At 43.0% G+C, this 18,224-nt stretch overlaps 1 protein-coding gene across 1 annotated transcript in view; it reads left to right on the top strand.

The window, feature by feature from the left end:
• The window catches only part of LOC141095090 (uncharacterized), a 616,558-nt gene that overhangs the window by 465,428 nt on the left and 132,906 nt on the right, over positions 1 to 18,224 (top strand). Inside the window, exon 91 of the mRNA XM_073580971.1 lies at positions 8,320 to 8,382. Coding sequence (XP_073437072.1) covers positions 8,320 to 8,382 — 63 coding nt within the window. The remainder of the gene's footprint in view (positions 1 to 8,319; positions 8,383 to 18,224) is intronic.

The following is an 18,224-nucleotide window of genomic DNA, read 5'->3' as shown; positions in this document are numbered from 1 at the left end:
ATCCATAAGGGACTGTGAAATATGCCGGTCTGTACCTGTTTGACATTAGAGAAAGTAATCTTGAACTTTAGTCACTAGAAATTCACAGATCTAAAGACAATTACATAAAGTTTGGTTTAAATTTAGAAAGATTTGTGAAGTCAGACTCTTGGAAATCATCCAAGTTTGGGATAATCAACAATTTCAGGAAACTGACAAGGTGGAGAACTTTTTGGAAGGTCAAAATAAAGAAAAATTCGTTCAGATTTACAGAAAAAGACATGCACTTTGAGTCCATTGTGAGAAAGGCACAACACAAATGCTTGTTAGAAGATAATAGCTTTTGAAGCTTTTAAAAACTGGTTTGGCATAAAAACACATTTTTTGGTATTTTCAAATAAAAGCTGCAGTACTGAAATACAGACTCTATATACATTGCGTGTGTGTGGATGGTTTAGATATTATAAAAAAAAATACATTTATCACAAAGGGGTTGACTACAAAGTGATCTTTTATTACAAAAAATCCTTATTGAATCCTAAAATCAATATACAGCTAATAAAGCTTATAAAATGTTGATGTTGATGTTAGGATTCAGTAAGGATTTCTGTAATAAAAGATCAGGTTAAGTGGACCACAGAATCGAATGTGTACCTTGCGATCATATCTCTAATATCAATATCACCAAAAATATGGGATAAAGCATCCCAATTTATTTTTAAAAAATAAATTATATTATTCAGCATATTTTTTAGTTAAAACATGGAAACTAGCTAATTTGGTATGTATGAAATGTATGGTCTGGAATGCCAACAGGGTCCACCTTACATGAAGATTATCAACATTGCATTCATTGGAATAAGGTTTTGTCCCATATTAAAGAGGTTTTTAAACTGTCAATTCACTTATGTATATTGATTTGCAGCTCTGTTCTAAAAACAGTCTCTGAAGTAATTTTAACCCCTTCACCCCCAAGGGTGGTTTGCACGTTCATGACCAGGCCAATTCTTACAATTCTGACCACTGTCCCTTTATGAGGTCATAACTCTGGAATGCTTCCATGGATCCCGGTGATTCTGACATTGTTTTCTCGTGACATATTGTACTTTATGATAGTGGTAAAATTTCATTCAAATAACTTGCGTTTATTTGTGAAAAAAATTGCAATTTTCCAAATTTGAATTTTTATGCCCTTAAATCACAGAGATGCGTCACCGAAAACCCTTAATAAGTAACATTTTCCACATGTTTCCTTTACATCAGCACAATTTTGGAACCAAAATTTTTTTTTGTTAGGAAGTTATAAGGGTTAAAAATTGACCAGCGATTTCTCATTTTTGCAACACCATTTTATTTTTACGGACCACATCACATTTGAAGCCACTTTGAGGGGTCTATATGATAGAAAATACCCAAAAGTGACACCATTTTAAAAACTGCACCCCTTAAGGTGCTCAAAACCACATTCAAGAAATTTATTAACTCTTTAGGTGCGTCACAGGAATTTTTTGCATATTTTAAAAAAATGAACATCTAACTTTTTTTCACAAAAAAAATACTTCAGGTTCAATTTTTTTTATTTTACCAAGGGTAACAGGAGAAATTAGACTGCAAAAGTTATTGTGCAATTTGTCCTGAGTACGTTGATACCTGATATGTGGGGGGGAACCACTGTTTCGGCACATGGCAGAGCTCAGAAGGGAAGGAGCCCCGTTTGACCCTTTTCAATGCAAAATTGGCTGGAATTCAGATCGGACGCCATGTCACGTTTGGAGAGTCCCTGATGTACCTAAACAGTGGAAACCCCCCACAAGTGACCCCATTTTGGAAACTACACCCCCCCAAGGAACTTATCTACATATGTGGTGAGAACTTTGAACCCACAAGGGCTTCACAGAAGTTTATAACGTACAGCGGTACAATAAAAAAATCATATTTTTTCCACAAAAATGATCTTTTCACCCCAAATTTTTATTTTCCCAAGGGTAACAGGACCCTAAAAGTTATTGTGCAATTTGTCCTGAGTATGCTGATACCCCACATGTGGGGGTAAACCACTATTTGGGCGCATGGCAGAGCTCGGAAGTGAAGCAGCGCCATTTGACGTTTTTGGCTGGAATTGAGATCGGACACCATGTCCGATTGGAAAACCCCTGATGTACCAAAACAGTGGAAACCCCCCACAAATGATACCATTTTGTAAACTAGACCCCCCAAGGAACTTATCTAGATGTGTGGTGAGCACTTTGAACCCCCCAGTGCTTCACAGAAGTTTATAATGCCCGGGCGTGAAAATAAAAAATTCGTATTTTTTCCACAAACATGATATTTTTGCCCCCAGTTTTTTATTTTTCTAGGGGTAACAGGAGAAATTGGACCCCAAAAGTTGTTTTGCAATTTGTCCTGAGTAGGATGATACCCTACATGTGTGGGTAAAACACTGTTTGGGCGCATGGCAGAGCTTGGAAGGGAAGGAGCACCATTTGACTTTTTCAACTCAGAATTGGCTGGAATTGAGATCAGACGCCATATTGCATTTGGAGAGCACCTGATGTGCCCAAACAGTGGAAACCCCAAATTCTAAATCTAACCCGAACCCCAACACACCCCTAACCCTAATATCAGCCCCTACCCTACTCCTAGCCCTAGCCCTAGCCCTAACCCTAACCCTAGCCCTGGCCCTAACCCTAGCCCTAACCCTAATGGGAAAATAGAAATAAATACATTTTCTTTTAATTTTATTATTTTTCCCTAACTAAGGGGGTGATAACGGGGGGTTTGATTTACTATTTATGGCGGTTTTTATTTTTGGCAGCTGTCATACGCTAAAAGACGCTTTTTATTGTAAAAATAGTTTTTGCATCACCACATATTGAGAGCTATAATTTTTCCATATTTTGACCCACCGAGTCATGTGAGGTCTTATTTTTTGCAGGATGAGTTGACGTTTTTATTGGTACCATTTTCGAGCTCGTGACATTTTTTGATCGCTTTTTATTCCGATTTTTGGGACGCAGAATGAACAAAACCCAGCGATTCATGAATTTCTTTTGGGGGGGTGCGTTTACACCGTTCCGCGTGCGGTAAAATTGATAAAGCGGTTTTATTCTTCGGGTCAGTACAGTTACAGCGGTACCTCATTTAGGTCATTTTTTTATGTTCTGGCGGTTTTATGCAATGAAAACTATTTTATATAAAAAATAATCATTTTTGCATCGCTTTATTCTGCAAGCTATAACTTTTTTATTTTTTATTTTTTCGCTGATGATGCTGTATGGCAGCTCGTTTTTTGCGGGACAAGATGACGTATTCAGCGGTACCATGGATATTTATATGCGTCTTTTTGATTGTGCGTTATTGCACTTTTTGTTTGGCGGTATGATAATAAATCATTATTTTTTGCTTCGTTTTTTATTTTTATTTTTTAAGGGGTTCGCTAAAGAGGTTAACTAATGGGACAGTTTTATGGGGCGGGTTGTTACGGAAGCGGCGATACCTAATATGTGTACTTATTTCCAAAAAATGGATTTATTGGGGGAATATTTTTATTTATTTTTCTAATTTATTTGGCGATTTTTTTTTTTTTTTTTTTTTTTTTTTTTTTTTTTTTTTTTCTTTCCCATTATTTTAACACTTTTTTTTTTTTTTAACTTTATTACATAGTCCCAGGTGGGACATCACTGTCTTGTGACAGATCGCTGATCTGTCACATCACAGATCACTGTGACAGATCAGCAATCTGTCACAAGCACTGCTGCAGACTTCCTCATGCCTGCCCTTTGCAGGCATTGAGGAAGTCAGCTCACCGAAAGTCCCCGTCGCCATCTTGGATTCGGGGGCCTGCAGGGAAAGAGCCCACTGCAGCAGCGCTGCACACTGCGCTGCTGTGGGGGGCTCAGGGAAGCACGGAGAAAGCCCCCTCCCTGCCGATGCTTCCCTTTAACCTCCGGTACACCGCGATCATGTTAGATCGCGGTGTGCAAGGGGTTAACGTGTCGGGGGCGGTCCGTGACCACTGCTGACACATTGTGCTGGGTGTGAGCTGTGATAATCAGCTGACACCCGGCCGCGATCAGCGGCGCTCACCACGTGGGCGCCGCTGATTGCGCTAGACGTACTATCCCGTCCATGGGCATAGGGGCCCTGGTCCCATGGACGGGATAGTACATCTGATGTCAGAAAGGGGTTAAAGGCAATTTTTGGGCTCAGAAATTAATTCACAACTACTGGTTATCCAGTTTCACTCCTTGGATCATTGGATATCCATCTGGTTTCCAAACAGGTTTGTTTCATTTCCATTTAATTCATCTGTGAAAACTGCAATATATAATATTAAATAACCTATATAAATAAGTGTTCATACATTGCAGGTGTTCATGTACATTGCATTGTCTCCAAGTTGCAGCCACGGTGCTGCTGAAAACCCTGTGGACATGCAGTTTGCCACAGTTTGCAAATGACAGCTGCTAAGGGCACTTTGATTGGTAACAGCGACACAGTGAGCTAAAGTTTTGCCAAATAATGGTTCATCCCTCAAGTATAAAGGAGCTTTTAGTTGCTGGCATTTGTAATCACTGCCCATGCTGCCAGTTTTCAGCTGCAACATGTGCTTTTGCACCCTTATCTTTGAAAGTTCTCATGTTAAATAGCTTTTAATTCCAATTTCCTAATACCTGGCACTGAAGAGTTAAGGTGGAGCCCATACATTGTGTTACTAAAGTTTTGTGGTACTCTCTTAGGCCTTTTTCAGACGTCAGTATGTCCAGTACGTGTGGTGACAGTTCTCACATGTACCAGAGACACTTACACATGTAGACCTTTTCAAGTGATTGAGTCTGTGCAAATGTCTGTGTGTTTCCACGGACCATGTGTCCGTGGGCAAAATTTGCTGACATGTCCATTTTTTAACAGTATCACAAGCTGCCAAATGTCCTGCACACGTGCACACTGATGACACACAGATGACATCAGTGTGCACGTGCTGACATGTGGGAAGCAACAGTAATGTTAGCGCTGGTCCCCGGCACCAAGTGCTGAAGACCTCTCTCATCATTCTCTCCTGTTCGAATTGCGATCAGCATGAGCAAGGGAGAATGTTGAGAGTTATATTCAACTGATAAAAGCGAGAGTAGACAGTGGCTGCTGGGACTACTACTCCCATCAGCCTACACCTGCTGCTGCTAATAACAGTGAGAGCAGGCTGATAGGAGTATTCATCAGCAACCTCGTGCGCCATAAATAAATATATCTTAAAAACAGCATGTATTCCCCTGTATTTTTGAAAACCAGCTAGGCAAAATTGACAGCTGTAGGCTGCAACCCTTAGCTATCAGCTTCAGCAAGGATGGGTAGCAAGGATAGAGGGGTCCCCAAACAGTTTTTTTAATTATTTAACCCCTTCCCGACATGAACTATACATATACTGCACTGCGGGAGGTGCGTTCCTGCAAAGAGCAATATATATACGGTGGCACAATCGTGTGGCCTCATACTGAGCGATTGGGTGCAGGTGTCAGCTGTATGTGACAACTGACACCTCACAGCAATGTCCACGATCGGTGCTAGCAGTGATTGCGGGCATTTAACCCCTCTGATGCAGCTGTCAGTAGTGACAGCAGCATAGAGAAGCATCACGCAGGGAGGGGGCTCCCTGGGTACTTCCATCGGGACATCGCGATGCGATTGCGATGGCCTGATGGTTTCCATGGAGACCCCTGGCACCAGGATGGACGCGGGGTGCAGTATTTAGAATGGTGTCATTTTGGGGTATTTTCTGTCATATTGGCCCCTCAAAGTTACTTCAAGTGTGAGGTGGCCCCTAAAAAGTGGTTTTACAAATTTTGATGTAAAAATTAGAAATCACTGGTCAACTTTTAACCCTTATAACTTCCTAACAAAAATAATTATGTTTCCAAAATTGTGCTGATGTGAAGTAGACATGTGGGAAATATTTATTAACTATTTTGTGCTATATGACTCTCTGATTTAAGGGCACAGAAATTAAAAAGTTTGAAAATTGCTAAATTTTCCAAATTTTTGTCAAATTTCTGTTTTTTTAACAAATATCCACAAGTCATATCAAAGAAATCTTACCAGTATCATAAAGTACAATATGTCACAAGAAAACATTCCCATAATAACTGGGATCCATTGAAGCGTTCCAGAGTTATGACCTCATAAAGTGACACGGTCAGAATTGAAAAAAATTGCCTGGTCAGGAAGGTGAAAACAGGCTTCGGGGTGAAGGGGTTAAATAAATAATTAAAAAAGGCATAAGGTCCCCTTCATTTTTGTCAACCAGCCTTGATAAAGCAGACAGCTGGGGGCTGGTATTCTCAGGCTGGTAAGGGGCCATGGATATGGCCCCCCGCCCGGCCTAAAAATAGCAGCCCATAATGGCCCAGAAAGGGTACATCTTTAGATGCACCAATTCTAGAACTTTGTCTGACTCTTTCCACATGCCCTGTAGCAGTGGCAAGTGGGGTTCTGTCATGAACTAATTTTCTGCTCCACCAGTTGAGAGTTCCCCTTCCGTTCTCCCTCTGGTGGTGACAGGAGGTAGTGCGGTTGGTTTAAGTGGTAGTGATCTGCCACCTGATGAGGAAGATAATGATTGGATCTCTGGAGTATCAGACTGGATATAAGACAGCCGACACCCTATCCGGGTGCTGGTGATTCAGTCTGCTTCTCAGGTCCTGGACTTCAGCTCTCTTCCAGTCTTCTCAAGTTAAGTTTGTTTTTTGCTAATGTTCAAACTTGCGCTTGTTGGTCAATTCAGTTTTTTGTGTAATCAGCCTGCCCCTGCTGCGACTATGCTGAAATTCCACTCCTATTAATCAGTATTTGCCAATCTGCTTTATGTCCATTATTAGATTGGCCTCTTTTTTGCTCTGTCTCAGAATATTTCAGAGTGCTGATATAGGTTTAGAAGTCTAGTGACTTCAGGGTTAATTTTGCTATCAGAAGTGTTGGACAATATTTTTGTAGGTTTTTTTTGGCAGATTGCAGACAGTGTCTTTCCTTTTCTGTCCTTTTTATTTAGCCGGGCCCCATCTTTTGCTCAGCCTATTTTCCTGCTTTGTTTGTATTTTCATCTTGTTTCACCGTCAATACATGTGGGGGGCTGTCTTTCCTTTGGGGTCTGCTCTGGGGCAGTTAGTTTTCCTCTTTTCCTGCTTTAGGCTTATGTAGTTCTCCGGTTGTGACGAGGCGTCTAGGACCAACGTAGGAACGCTCCACGACTGCTGCTAGTTGTGCGGTTAAGATCAGGGATCTGCAATCTGCATAGTTACCAACTTCTCTGGTTTTCTGAGACTTAGCTTGTTGTCTTTTTTTCCTCCTCGGTTTCTCATTCATAACAGGGTTCCTATTTGTGGGGTTGATGTCACCTTTGTATTGTCTGGTGCTTCAAGCCCATGGGTTAGTAATGGATAGGCTTCTATCAGACACCTATCCATTACTAATCCTATAGTTATAATGTAAATAAACACTCAGCAAGTATGAAGTCTTTTATTTAAAATAAAAACAAAACACACTTTTCCATTTTTATTTAATTTTTATTTAAAAATAACAAACAGTTATACTCACCTAATGCTCATTCCATTGAAGTTCTCATGCCCTGTAATAAAACAAAAATAAAAAACAACAATCATATCCATCACCTCTCCATTGTTCTGTCCCATGCCATAATACATGTCTGGGCATAATTCGTTTTCAACATGGACAGTGTCAAGATATGCCAGGCTGAGAACCACTGATGAATGAGCTGCTTTGAGTGCAGCATCAGTGACTAGCAGTGATGTCATTGAGGTTACTGCGGGTCACTGAGGCTTCATTCCCAGCCAGGCTGACCTCAGTACCATAAGAAAAACTCACATCAGTAGTCTCCAATAAGCCGCTACCTGCTCTCACTGTTATTAGCGGCAGCAGGTGTAGGCTGATGGGAGTAGTGGTCCCATCAGCTGCCACCTGCTCTCGCTGTTATCAGTTGAATACAGCTCTCAACATTTTCCCCTACTAGCGCTGATCGCAGCGTGTGCAGGGGAGAATGATGAGAGAGGTCTTCAGCACCCAATGCCAGGGAACAACGCGAACTGTACCTTTGCTTCCCAGGCACCCGTATGTGTGATACTGATGCAGCACATGCTTTCCACACGTATGCCACAAGTATTACACACATGGACACACAGACACTGAAATCTCCGGTACTGGTTTTTCCGGTACCAGAAATATCAGGCCTTATGCAGTTTTTTTTTCCATCTTTTGCCTGTCTAACAGTTAAAACATATGTCCTCTTCCAAAGGAATTTAGAGGTAGTAAGGTTTTTTTCCTTGCTTGTAGGGGGACACCGGAGAGAAGGGAATTGATGGACCACCTGGTGGTGTTGGAGATAAGGGAGATAAGGTGAGAATAATTTCTACATTTATTAATAGGCATTATTTTTAACATATTGAATACTAGATAAATATTTGCTGTTAACTAAAAAAGGCACAACAGTGCACATCTCATACCTTTCTAATCTTATTCCTGTTCCTTTCTGAAACATTTTCATACCATAAGCCTATGTTCAAACGTTGCGTTTTTGCTGCTTTTTTAATCCAAATTTTAAGCTGTGTTTTTCAGTACCAGCAAAAGCAATGAGATTTCAGAAATCTTAGGGTGAGTGCACACAGTGCAGATTCAACTGCAGATTTTTCCACGCAGATTTACAGGTAAATCCACAGGGAAAAATGGCCTGCGGATTCCCCCTGCGTTTTGACACCTCGACAATGGAACAGGTGTCAAACCACAGGGGAATCCGCAGAAAGAATTGACATGTTGTAGATTTAAAACCGCAGCAAATCTGCGTGGAAAAATCCACAGCATGTGAACTGCGGTTTTTAAAAGCCATTGGATAATATTGTACTGTACTCTGCTTGTGGATCTGCAGAGGCAAATCCGCTGTGGATCCGCAGCAAAATCCGCACTGTGTGCACATACCCTTAAGCACACATTGGGTTTTTTTCCTGACTGAATTGGAAAACTGCTGCGTTTTTTAAAACTGCAGCATGTCACTTCCTTCAATGGTTTTTCACCCATAAAAACCAATGAGTAAGTGTAAAAATGCAGCAAAAAATGCAGGTATCAGGTTTTGCTGTGTTTTTGGTGCAAAAACCTAAGGAAATTTCAGCATTTTTGGGGAGGGGCACTAAACTTTATCAGCGCACACAAGAGATAATAAAAAAGAAGCAAAAATACAGTAAATACGCAGAAAATAATGCAGCAAAAATGCAGCAAAATCTGTTTTTTTTAAACAGCTTCTTTACTGCCACAGCCAGGAAAGCAGGTTTTGCCTGCAGAAAGAAATGCAGCAAAAATGCAATATGTGAACATAGCATAATATGGTATAAGGCAGTGACCCCTGTTACAGCTAGGGGAGCAGTATGGGCTCCCCAGGACATGCATGCAGGCATTTTCTTTATTGTGATGGGGAAACAGTGACCAGCAAGGTTGTAAATTGCAGATATGTATCACAGGGGTGGGTGGCCCTGTGATGGAAGCCTGAGCATGTTCTGCTCAGCAGATCTACTGCTGAGGGTTTTTTGCTATACATTGGGAGGCTTCCAGGTGACTTGGAGAGATGGGTGGATCCAGTCACCTACATACCCACCCAAGTGGGTGTGTCTGAACACCCAAGATGAAGCCTGTGTGCGTGACTGGGTGTTTAAGGACCTGCAGTGAGGTCATGACCATGTGACCAGCCCATGTGATCCACACCTGTGGGTGTTGTTACGTGCTATATAATGTGACCAGGGTGGGTCACATGGGAGAGAGTGTGTGTACCTGAATGGTTCAGGGTGCAAGGTCCTGGAAGGTTTGTGTTGGAAGATCCTGGGAGTAGGATCGGATTCCTGGAGCACGTAGTGAGATCTTCAACCTGGAGGCCAGTGTGTTGGGAGATCCTGGGAGTAGGATCGGAGCCCTGAATGACACCCGGTGAGGCCCTGGACCTGGTGGCCTGGGTGTTAGACGAATGTCCTGAATAGCACCCGGGCAGGCCACGTGTGTTTGCAGAGTCTGTGAAGGCACTGTGTTTGGGGGAGCTACCTTCTGTCTGAGGATCTGGACTGTCAGTAGTGCAATGGACACAAGGACGGTGATCCCAGTTCGGCAGCTTTCCCAGGAACCAGGATTGACAGGAGGTCAGTCTGTGGAGCAGGAGCTCCTGGGAGGTAACCCTAGGTATGGGGAAAGAACTGTGTGCACTGGCAAGGGTCAGCTACTGAACTGTGTGGTCACCCGGTGACTGGAGAAAGTCAGACGTGACTAGTGAATGCTTGGTAAAGCCTTATGTGATAAAGTAATGGACTATGTGTAAGCTGGTGATGTGCAACCTGGCTTACGGGGCGGTTTATGACATGTAAATAAAACGTATGTACTGTTTTGTGTGAAAAACCGGTGCCTGACCATGTTAATCCACCGTCAAGTGAATGTCCCCCAACACGTGCAGTGAGCGCTGCACTAAGGTGGTGAAATATTGATGTTATGTTTGGTAGTGAATAGGTTAGGCCGGTTTCACATTAGCGCATTTTCAGCGCGCGCACGGCCGGGGGTAGCTCCGCCCCCGAGCCGGCTCTCTGCCCGGCGTGCCCGCCCCTTGCTTGTAGCGCCGCCTACTAGCGGACAGCGGCGCCTGCGATCGGCGCACCCTATCTTTAGCATAGGGTGCGCAGATCGTGCGCAGGTCGTGCGCTAGTTGCGCTTTGACCTGCGCTGCGCACTTTTGACGGTGCGCCGTGCGCGCCAAAATCCGAAAAGTTTGATTTTGGCGCGCACGGCGCACCGTCAAAAGTGCGCAGCGCAGGTCAAAGCGCAACTAGCGCACGACCTGCGCACGATCTGCGCACCCTATGCTAAAGATAGGGTGCGCCGATCGCAGGCGCCGCTGTCCGCTAGGAGGCGGCGCTACAAGGAAGGGGCGGGCACGCCGAGCAGAGAGCCGGCTCGGGGGCGGAGCTACCCCCGGCCGTGCGCGCGCTGAAAATGCGCTAATGTGAAACCAGCCTTACATCTATTAATTGAGTTAGCTATTCCCATACTGGCCCATAATAGTTTTAACAGCATATCAAGGTAGAAAATGTACTGTTTACACATTTTGCAAACTCCTTAGTCATAGCACATATGCTGTAAGGCTCTAATTGGGTTATGTAGTAAACTTCCTGCTGCTTAATTAGACACATCAGTATTAAAATCAGACAAGCTGAAAAAATAGCAGACTGGCATGAAAAACATGTTGCAGATGATAAATATTCATTATAAGCAACTATATACATTATATAATATTTATAAACAGTCTGGAATTGTCAAAAATTGAGGAGAGATTCATATATAAAAATAAAGTGCATTAAGATAAGTAAGTTGTTCAACAATTTACATAAAAGTACATTTTAGCATGTTTTAAATATTGTTAAGGACATGCTGAGCACGGCGCATATACTGTATCATTAGTGCACCCTGTGCCACACAGAGACCCAAGAAGTAAGGAGACCACCTACATCTTCAAAACAGGTGGAATTGTGCATTGTGATGAGCTATTGGACTGTAATTGGCCCATATATTGTTCTTGTACTGGGGCCCCTTCTATCTGTGTCCGCTCTTGTATTAAAAGGGGTTGTCGACTACTTGGATAGGCCCTTCTCTTTCTTCATGTCTGGCCTCGTTAAAATAAAAAAAAATCTATATTCACCTCCCGTGCCGGCATGATTCCAGCAGTGTCTGCACTTGCGGTCCCGGGGCTTACATGAGGTTGTATGTTATGTGAGCCCTGCCTCAATCAGCGCCGACTTCACTATCCCCACCATAGAACATATTGAACATCAACAGAGAGGGACTGCTCTCTGACTTCCTCGTCATGTTTTTGGCCTGGCTGTCACTGTAGTTAAATACAGCAGTATTTAGCCAAAAAAAAATACAGGTCACACATTTGTCGTAGTGGTATTTCCGTGGCAGCTCATATCTGTGCGTGCTGAAAGTTTTGCCAGTTTACTGAAGTTTTCTTTTTTTGTACTGGCTGTCACTGTACTTAAATACAGCAGTATTTAGGGGAAAAAAATGCAGGCCACACAATTGTCGTAGTGGTATTTCCGTGGCAGCTCATATGTGTGTGCTCAAAGTTTGTCCAGTTTACGGCAGTATTCTTTTTTTGTCCTGGGTGTCACTGTACTTATATACAGCACTATGTTGCATTATTTTAAAAAACAGGCCACATTTTACAGTGGGGTCTATCTGTGACACGCCTCATACATCTGTGTGCCAAAAATTGAGGCATTTTAGGCCTAACTTCCCTTTTTTGGGCAGTCTGTCACTCTCGTTATATCCAGCAGTCTTTTTTATCCAAAAAATAAAAAAAAATTTATACAGTCTGTTATCTCAGGCTGAGACCCGGTGTATCTGTGGTGTAAAAATCTTTGCTCCGCAGGCATACGTTGCATAGTTCTGGCTGCTAGCCTTGTTCTACTCATTATTTTGTGTTTTCAAAAATTAACACAAAACTTAAAAAAAAAATGTATACAGTCTGTTATCTTGTTGAGGTATGGCTAAATTAACCCTTCACGGTTGATCCAGTGATTTCCAAATTAGTTCACAGGGCGTTGCTAGCAACTGGGAATGACCACACGGAGACGGGGGTCTCTGTACGGGAGGATCGAGGCAGATCACTGAGCCCCTTTAGTGAATCTCACATTACATAGCATTCTGCTTAATTATGCAAAGTATACAGCTACCAATAGAATCGTAATACATTTAAGCCAATAGTATTGCAAGAAAATCGGAATATGTCCCTAGCTGCGTGACGTAGACTAGAGAACAATAGCACATTCTTTTAGGGTCTCATCTCATATCTCATATCTTGTACAAGCTGGAACAGTCTGGTTTCATAACAGCCGTGAACTTTCATCTAGTTAAGTTACAAAATTTAACTCGTAAACAGCAAAATGGCGTCGCAAGCACAAAAATGGAGTCTGAAGAACAAGATATCCTATACATCTGAATACTGTACTTCACAATTCCCCCCTAGATAAATTTTGATAACACATATGCAGCATCAGAGGTGCTATCCCAAGCTAACAGCTTGAGGGGTACTGGTCTTCACATGACTGATGCAGTGTTACCAGTCATGGCTGTCGCGGCGCACCCGTCCCCCCTGTATACTGCAGTTCACAAATAACAATTTTTGATGACGGTGATGGAGAACTTTTGTAAGTAGCCATGCGCTTGGCTTCAACATCTTCATCAAGTAGCCTTTTAAGATCGGTGCAGAGAAGAGCAGGGGCAACGACACCTTTGGTATCATCATTAGCTGTCTTAGTGTAGAATTTCCTAATACATACAGAAATACACCAAAGAACAAGTTTTAGTATCACATATACAACAAGGATACAGGCAGCAATATGCAACAAGCTCTGTAAGATCCCAGCTATCCAGCCCCCAATTCCCTTAAACCAATTGGCTGGATTGAGAAGGAAGAAGGTGTCTGACCACCAACTGTCCTTATTACGATCATTGTCTTTATCGTATTGATCTCTGAGTCTTTGAATATCTTCTAACTTTAACTTCAACTTCATAGTACTGTTAGGATCTATATAATGACAGCAAGCGGGTCCAATGACCTAACACATACCACCTTGTGCTGCTGTTAAGGAGTCCAGCACTATAGTATGTTGATTAGTGACTATAATAAGTTGATTTTGGACAGCAACAGTAGTATTAAGTATGTCCAATATATCCCAAATTTGATCATCTAGATAGTCTGTGACCCTAACCAATTTATCCCACATTTGTGTAATCATAGGGTAAATGAAAATAGAACTGACAACTTTATTGGCCACACTCATCTGCACTATATGTGGTCTCCCTGAAGGGCGGGGTGAATTGTCCGCAGCTCTTTTGTATAATGTATGTTTGGGTATAGCCTGTGTATCCAACTGTTTGTTCAGAATAACAAAGGTGGCCGGGGTCAAGCGACCCAGAGTACAAGTACCTCTTACCCCTACTGGCAACCATTTATAAGCATTGTGTCCACATACTCAGAACATGTCATCAGGTAAATCCCATAGGGCTGAATGTTGCAGTACCAATCTATGAGCTAAGTCTATGAATGCAGATGCATTCTGAAGCATACACCAAGCTGGAGATTGTCCTAAAGGACTACAATAACCTACATCAGGATTTCCACAAGTGGCAGTTCCTGGAACATATTCAGAGGAGTCATTACAAGGTATATTGCCAGGAATACTGGCACAGGTTTCGTTAGAAACCTGGGGAAACAAATTAGAAAATTCCCATGACTTGTTATGTAACCACCTTTCTAGCAACATTGGTTTGAAGGCATCAGTAGAGTGTGAAGTTACATTGAAACTGACTTGTAAACCATATGTTGAAACTTGCCCCAGATTGATTAAATTATTCTTAGGGACCCATGCCCCTCCTTTGTAGGCCAAATATTGAAGTTGTGTATTACTTCCTGAAAGGTTACCTTGACACCAGGGGTATCCCACCCATCCCACAATAGGTATACCAACAGTTAAATTCCATAACTTAGCATTATCTGTGGCATTATTAGCGAGTGTGTCAGAACAGTCAGTCCAAGCAAACAACTCCTCGGGTGGAACAGGGATAGCCAAAAAGGGGATGCTTGTGGCTGACACAGGTGAATACGTGCAAATCCAACAGTCTGAGAAAGACTGGGAATCGTCCAACAAATCTCTCAGTAATTTTTCATGATGTTGTATAAACTTATTATTCAAGGACGTTGGGGAATTTAGGCTGTCCCATGCAGTTACCAATAATAATATGGAAAATGCGAAAAACCAAAACATTATGCCCCTTTATTTGCTATTGACTTGTTGGGTGATGAGGAGGACTTCATAGGGACTGTCATACAAGGGTTCTAGTCCGTGCTTTCTGACATGCCTTTTCACGACTACCAAATCACCAGGCTTCAGGTTATAACAGGTGTCGGTTTCTGCTGAATCTGAAGAAGAAAAGGAAACTAGAACATAGGTGTTAGTAAAAAAAATCTTGCTAAGCTGAATAACACATTGAACAGCACGGTCAGTTTCTTCTGATAACTGCTGAGGTTGGAAATTTGCAACTGGGGGCCTAGCACCAAACAATATCTCATATGGGGACAGGCCAGGTTTTGCAACAGGGTTAGTACGGACGTGGTATATTACAATGGGTAGGAGCTCTGGCCATGGAACCATAGTCTCCTGCATCATTTTGGTCAATTTTCCCCTCAGTGTGCCATTCTACCTCTCAACTTTCCAACTGGATTGTGGGTGGTACGGAGTATGGAGGGCTACAGTGGATCCAAGCATTGTCAGAACTTCTTGGTACACATGAGAAGAAAAGGCCGGACCTTGGTCACTTTCAACAACTTCTGGAAGCCCATATCTGCATATAACTTCCATCACCAGTTTCTTCGCTGTGGTCTTTGCAGTCATGTTGGTAACAGGGAATGCTTCCGGCCAACTGGAGAACCGGGGCCCAGTAGAATTTTTGCACCAGTGCGAGGGCCTGATTCTTTCCTCGATGAGTAGGTCCATGTGCCCATATGGCAATAGCAGGGTACATCCGCTTAGGGAGACACACAAGTCGGTCCTTTTTCCAGAGACCATTATCCATTCGTGTCCCATCAGTCTTCCATTGCTTCACCTCTTCCTTTGGAGACATTCTCTGCATGATGCCATTATCCACCTTCTAGATAGGACTCTCTCTCACCTGGAGAAACCTGGGAACACTGTGAGAATAATGTTCTTCGATTTCTCTAGTGCTTTTAACACCATACAGCCAGGTCTACTGAGAGACAAGCTGGGCCTTGTTGGTGTGGACCTCCAACTCTCCACCTGGATCCTTAACTACCTCACGAACCGACCTCAGTTTGTAAAGGTTCGGGACAGTGTGTCAGACACGGTGATCTGCAATACAGGGGCACCTCAAGGTACAGTTCTTGCCCCTTTTCTCTTCACACTATACACTGCGGATTTTAGGTGCAACTCATCTAGCTGCTACTTTCAGAAGTATTCTGATGACTCTGCAATAGTAGGCCTCATCACAGGAGGAGATGAAAGAGAGTACAGAGATACTAACCAAGCTTTTGTGGAGTGGTGTCAGAGGAACCACCTTAGGATTAATTCCGGGAAGACCAAGGAATTGGTGGTGAACTTTCGCAAGGGCAAAAATCCACCAGTAGTGGTGAACATTCAGGGAAATGACATTGAGATAGTCGACACCTATAAGTACCTTGGTGTGATCCTCAATAATAAGCTTGACTGGGCCCATCACTTGGATGCAGTGTACAGGAAGGGCCACAGTAGGCTTTATCTGCTCTGAAGGCTGAGAGCCTTCGGAGTTAGAGGGGCACTCCTTGCATCCTTCTTCAACTCTGTTGTGGCATCAGTCATCTTCTTTGGTGTGGCGTGCTGGGGTAGTGGCATATCAACCAGGGACAGGAATAGGCTGGAAAAACTGATTAGAAGGGCCAGCTCTGTCCTGGGATGCCCCCTTGATCCAGTTCAGGAAGTAGGCGACAAGAGGATACTGGCCAAGGTGCGCTACATGGTGCAGAATGATTCCCATCCCATGCATGAGACCGTGACAAAGATGTGCAGTACTGTCAGTGACCGGCTACTTCATCCTAAATGTGAGAGGGAGCGCTATTGAAAGTCCTTCCTTCCTGCTGCAGTTAGGCTGTATAACCAGCACTGTCCAAAACGGAGAACGACCCAATCAGAGAACTGATAGATCCAAAGTTGTGACAGTCCGGTTACATTTTTTTTTTTTTTTCGTATATGTACCTACCGTCAATGTAATGCCTTTATGCATCTGTATCTGTACTTGTTCCTGCCTTGCTGCTGTAATGCTCTGAATTTCCCCATGGTGGGACGATTAAAGGATTATCTTATCTTATCTTGTCATTAAGCGGTCTCGCAGGGTCCGACAGAAAACTTCAGTCTGTTGTAGATCATCAGGTTCTTGTAGGGTCAATGCTTCTTGTAAATGTTTATGCTGAGAGCGTGTGGTCACCATAGTTGGTATAGTTGGTAGAACGGGTGAAAGAGCGGCGGCTTTTGCTTACATATCCGCAAATGCGTTGCCAACAGTCTGTGGACTGTTCCTAGGACCGTGCGCCTTAACTTTGATAATGTCCACCTGAGTAGGTAATTTGATTGAGTCCATGAGGGTTTTAACAGCTTCAGCATTTTTCACTGGGGTTCCGTTAGTAGTAATAAACCCTCGATTGGCCCATAGAGCCCCAAAATCGTGAGCAATACCAAATGCATACCGTGAGTCCGTGTATATATTAGCCCGTCTGTTCTTGGCCAAAGTACATGCAGTAGACAGAGCCTGGGGTTCTGCTTCTTGTGCTGACTGTGAAGGTGGGAGTGCAGCTGCGTGCACTAGAGTGTCCTCTGTGATAACAGCGTATCCCGTGTGGAATCTACCAAACCCATCAGCATATCTTGAACCATCCGTGTATAACACCAGATCGGGATTTGGGAGTGGATTCTCACTGACATTTGGTGGAGTAGCTGTTTCTTCTATCAGAAGTTGGGAACAATCATATTGGAGGTAATCCTCATCACTGCCATCTTTCCTTATAGTTCATTACACCGTCTTTCAAGGCGTTGTAAAGAGGTTGCATTATGCGGGATGCATCCGGTATCCACTGACGACAGTAGGTACATAGTCCAAGAAAACGCTGGAGTTCAGTTTCATCTTTTGGGAAAGGAAGGAAGCTGACAGCTATTTTTCTTTCTTCTGTGAGGTGTCTTAACACCCTGAAGGAGACAGTGACCCAAGAATATCACTTGACCAAGGCAGAACTGAAGTCCCGAGGCCGAAACCCGACAGTTCAGTGCTGCCAGATGCTTAAGGAGGCTAACAATGGCAGAAATGGCTAAAGACACCTGCTCATATTTTTTTGCAAACTGGTTGGGACTGTTTTGGGCCCCTTGTGACATAACTGTCCATGTTAACTGTCGTCCTGCTAAGTGAATGCAAATAGAAACTGGCAGTCTGGGTGTAACGGAATGCTAAAGAAGGCATTGGTAAGATCAATAACTGTAAACCAAGCAGCATCCTGTGGTATTTGGGACAAAAGAGTATGTGGATTAGGCACCAGGTTTGAGAAACACTTTTACTGGTTCTACAGGCATTTTCCCTATATCATTTGGCCCTTTTGACCAGAGTTTAGATGGTATCTC

The sequence above is a fragment of the Dendrobates tinctorius genome, unplaced genomic scaffold (assembly GCF_039654945.1).
Source record: "Dendrobates tinctorius isolate UK_male_01 unplaced genomic scaffold, ASM3965494v1 ptg000066l, whole genome shotgun sequence".
Classification (NCBI taxonomy): Eukaryota; Metazoa; Chordata; class Amphibia; order Anura; family Dendrobatidae; genus Dendrobates; species Dendrobates tinctorius.
Note: the sequence above shows the minus strand (reverse complement) of the source record. Positions and strands in the feature narration are given on the sequence as shown.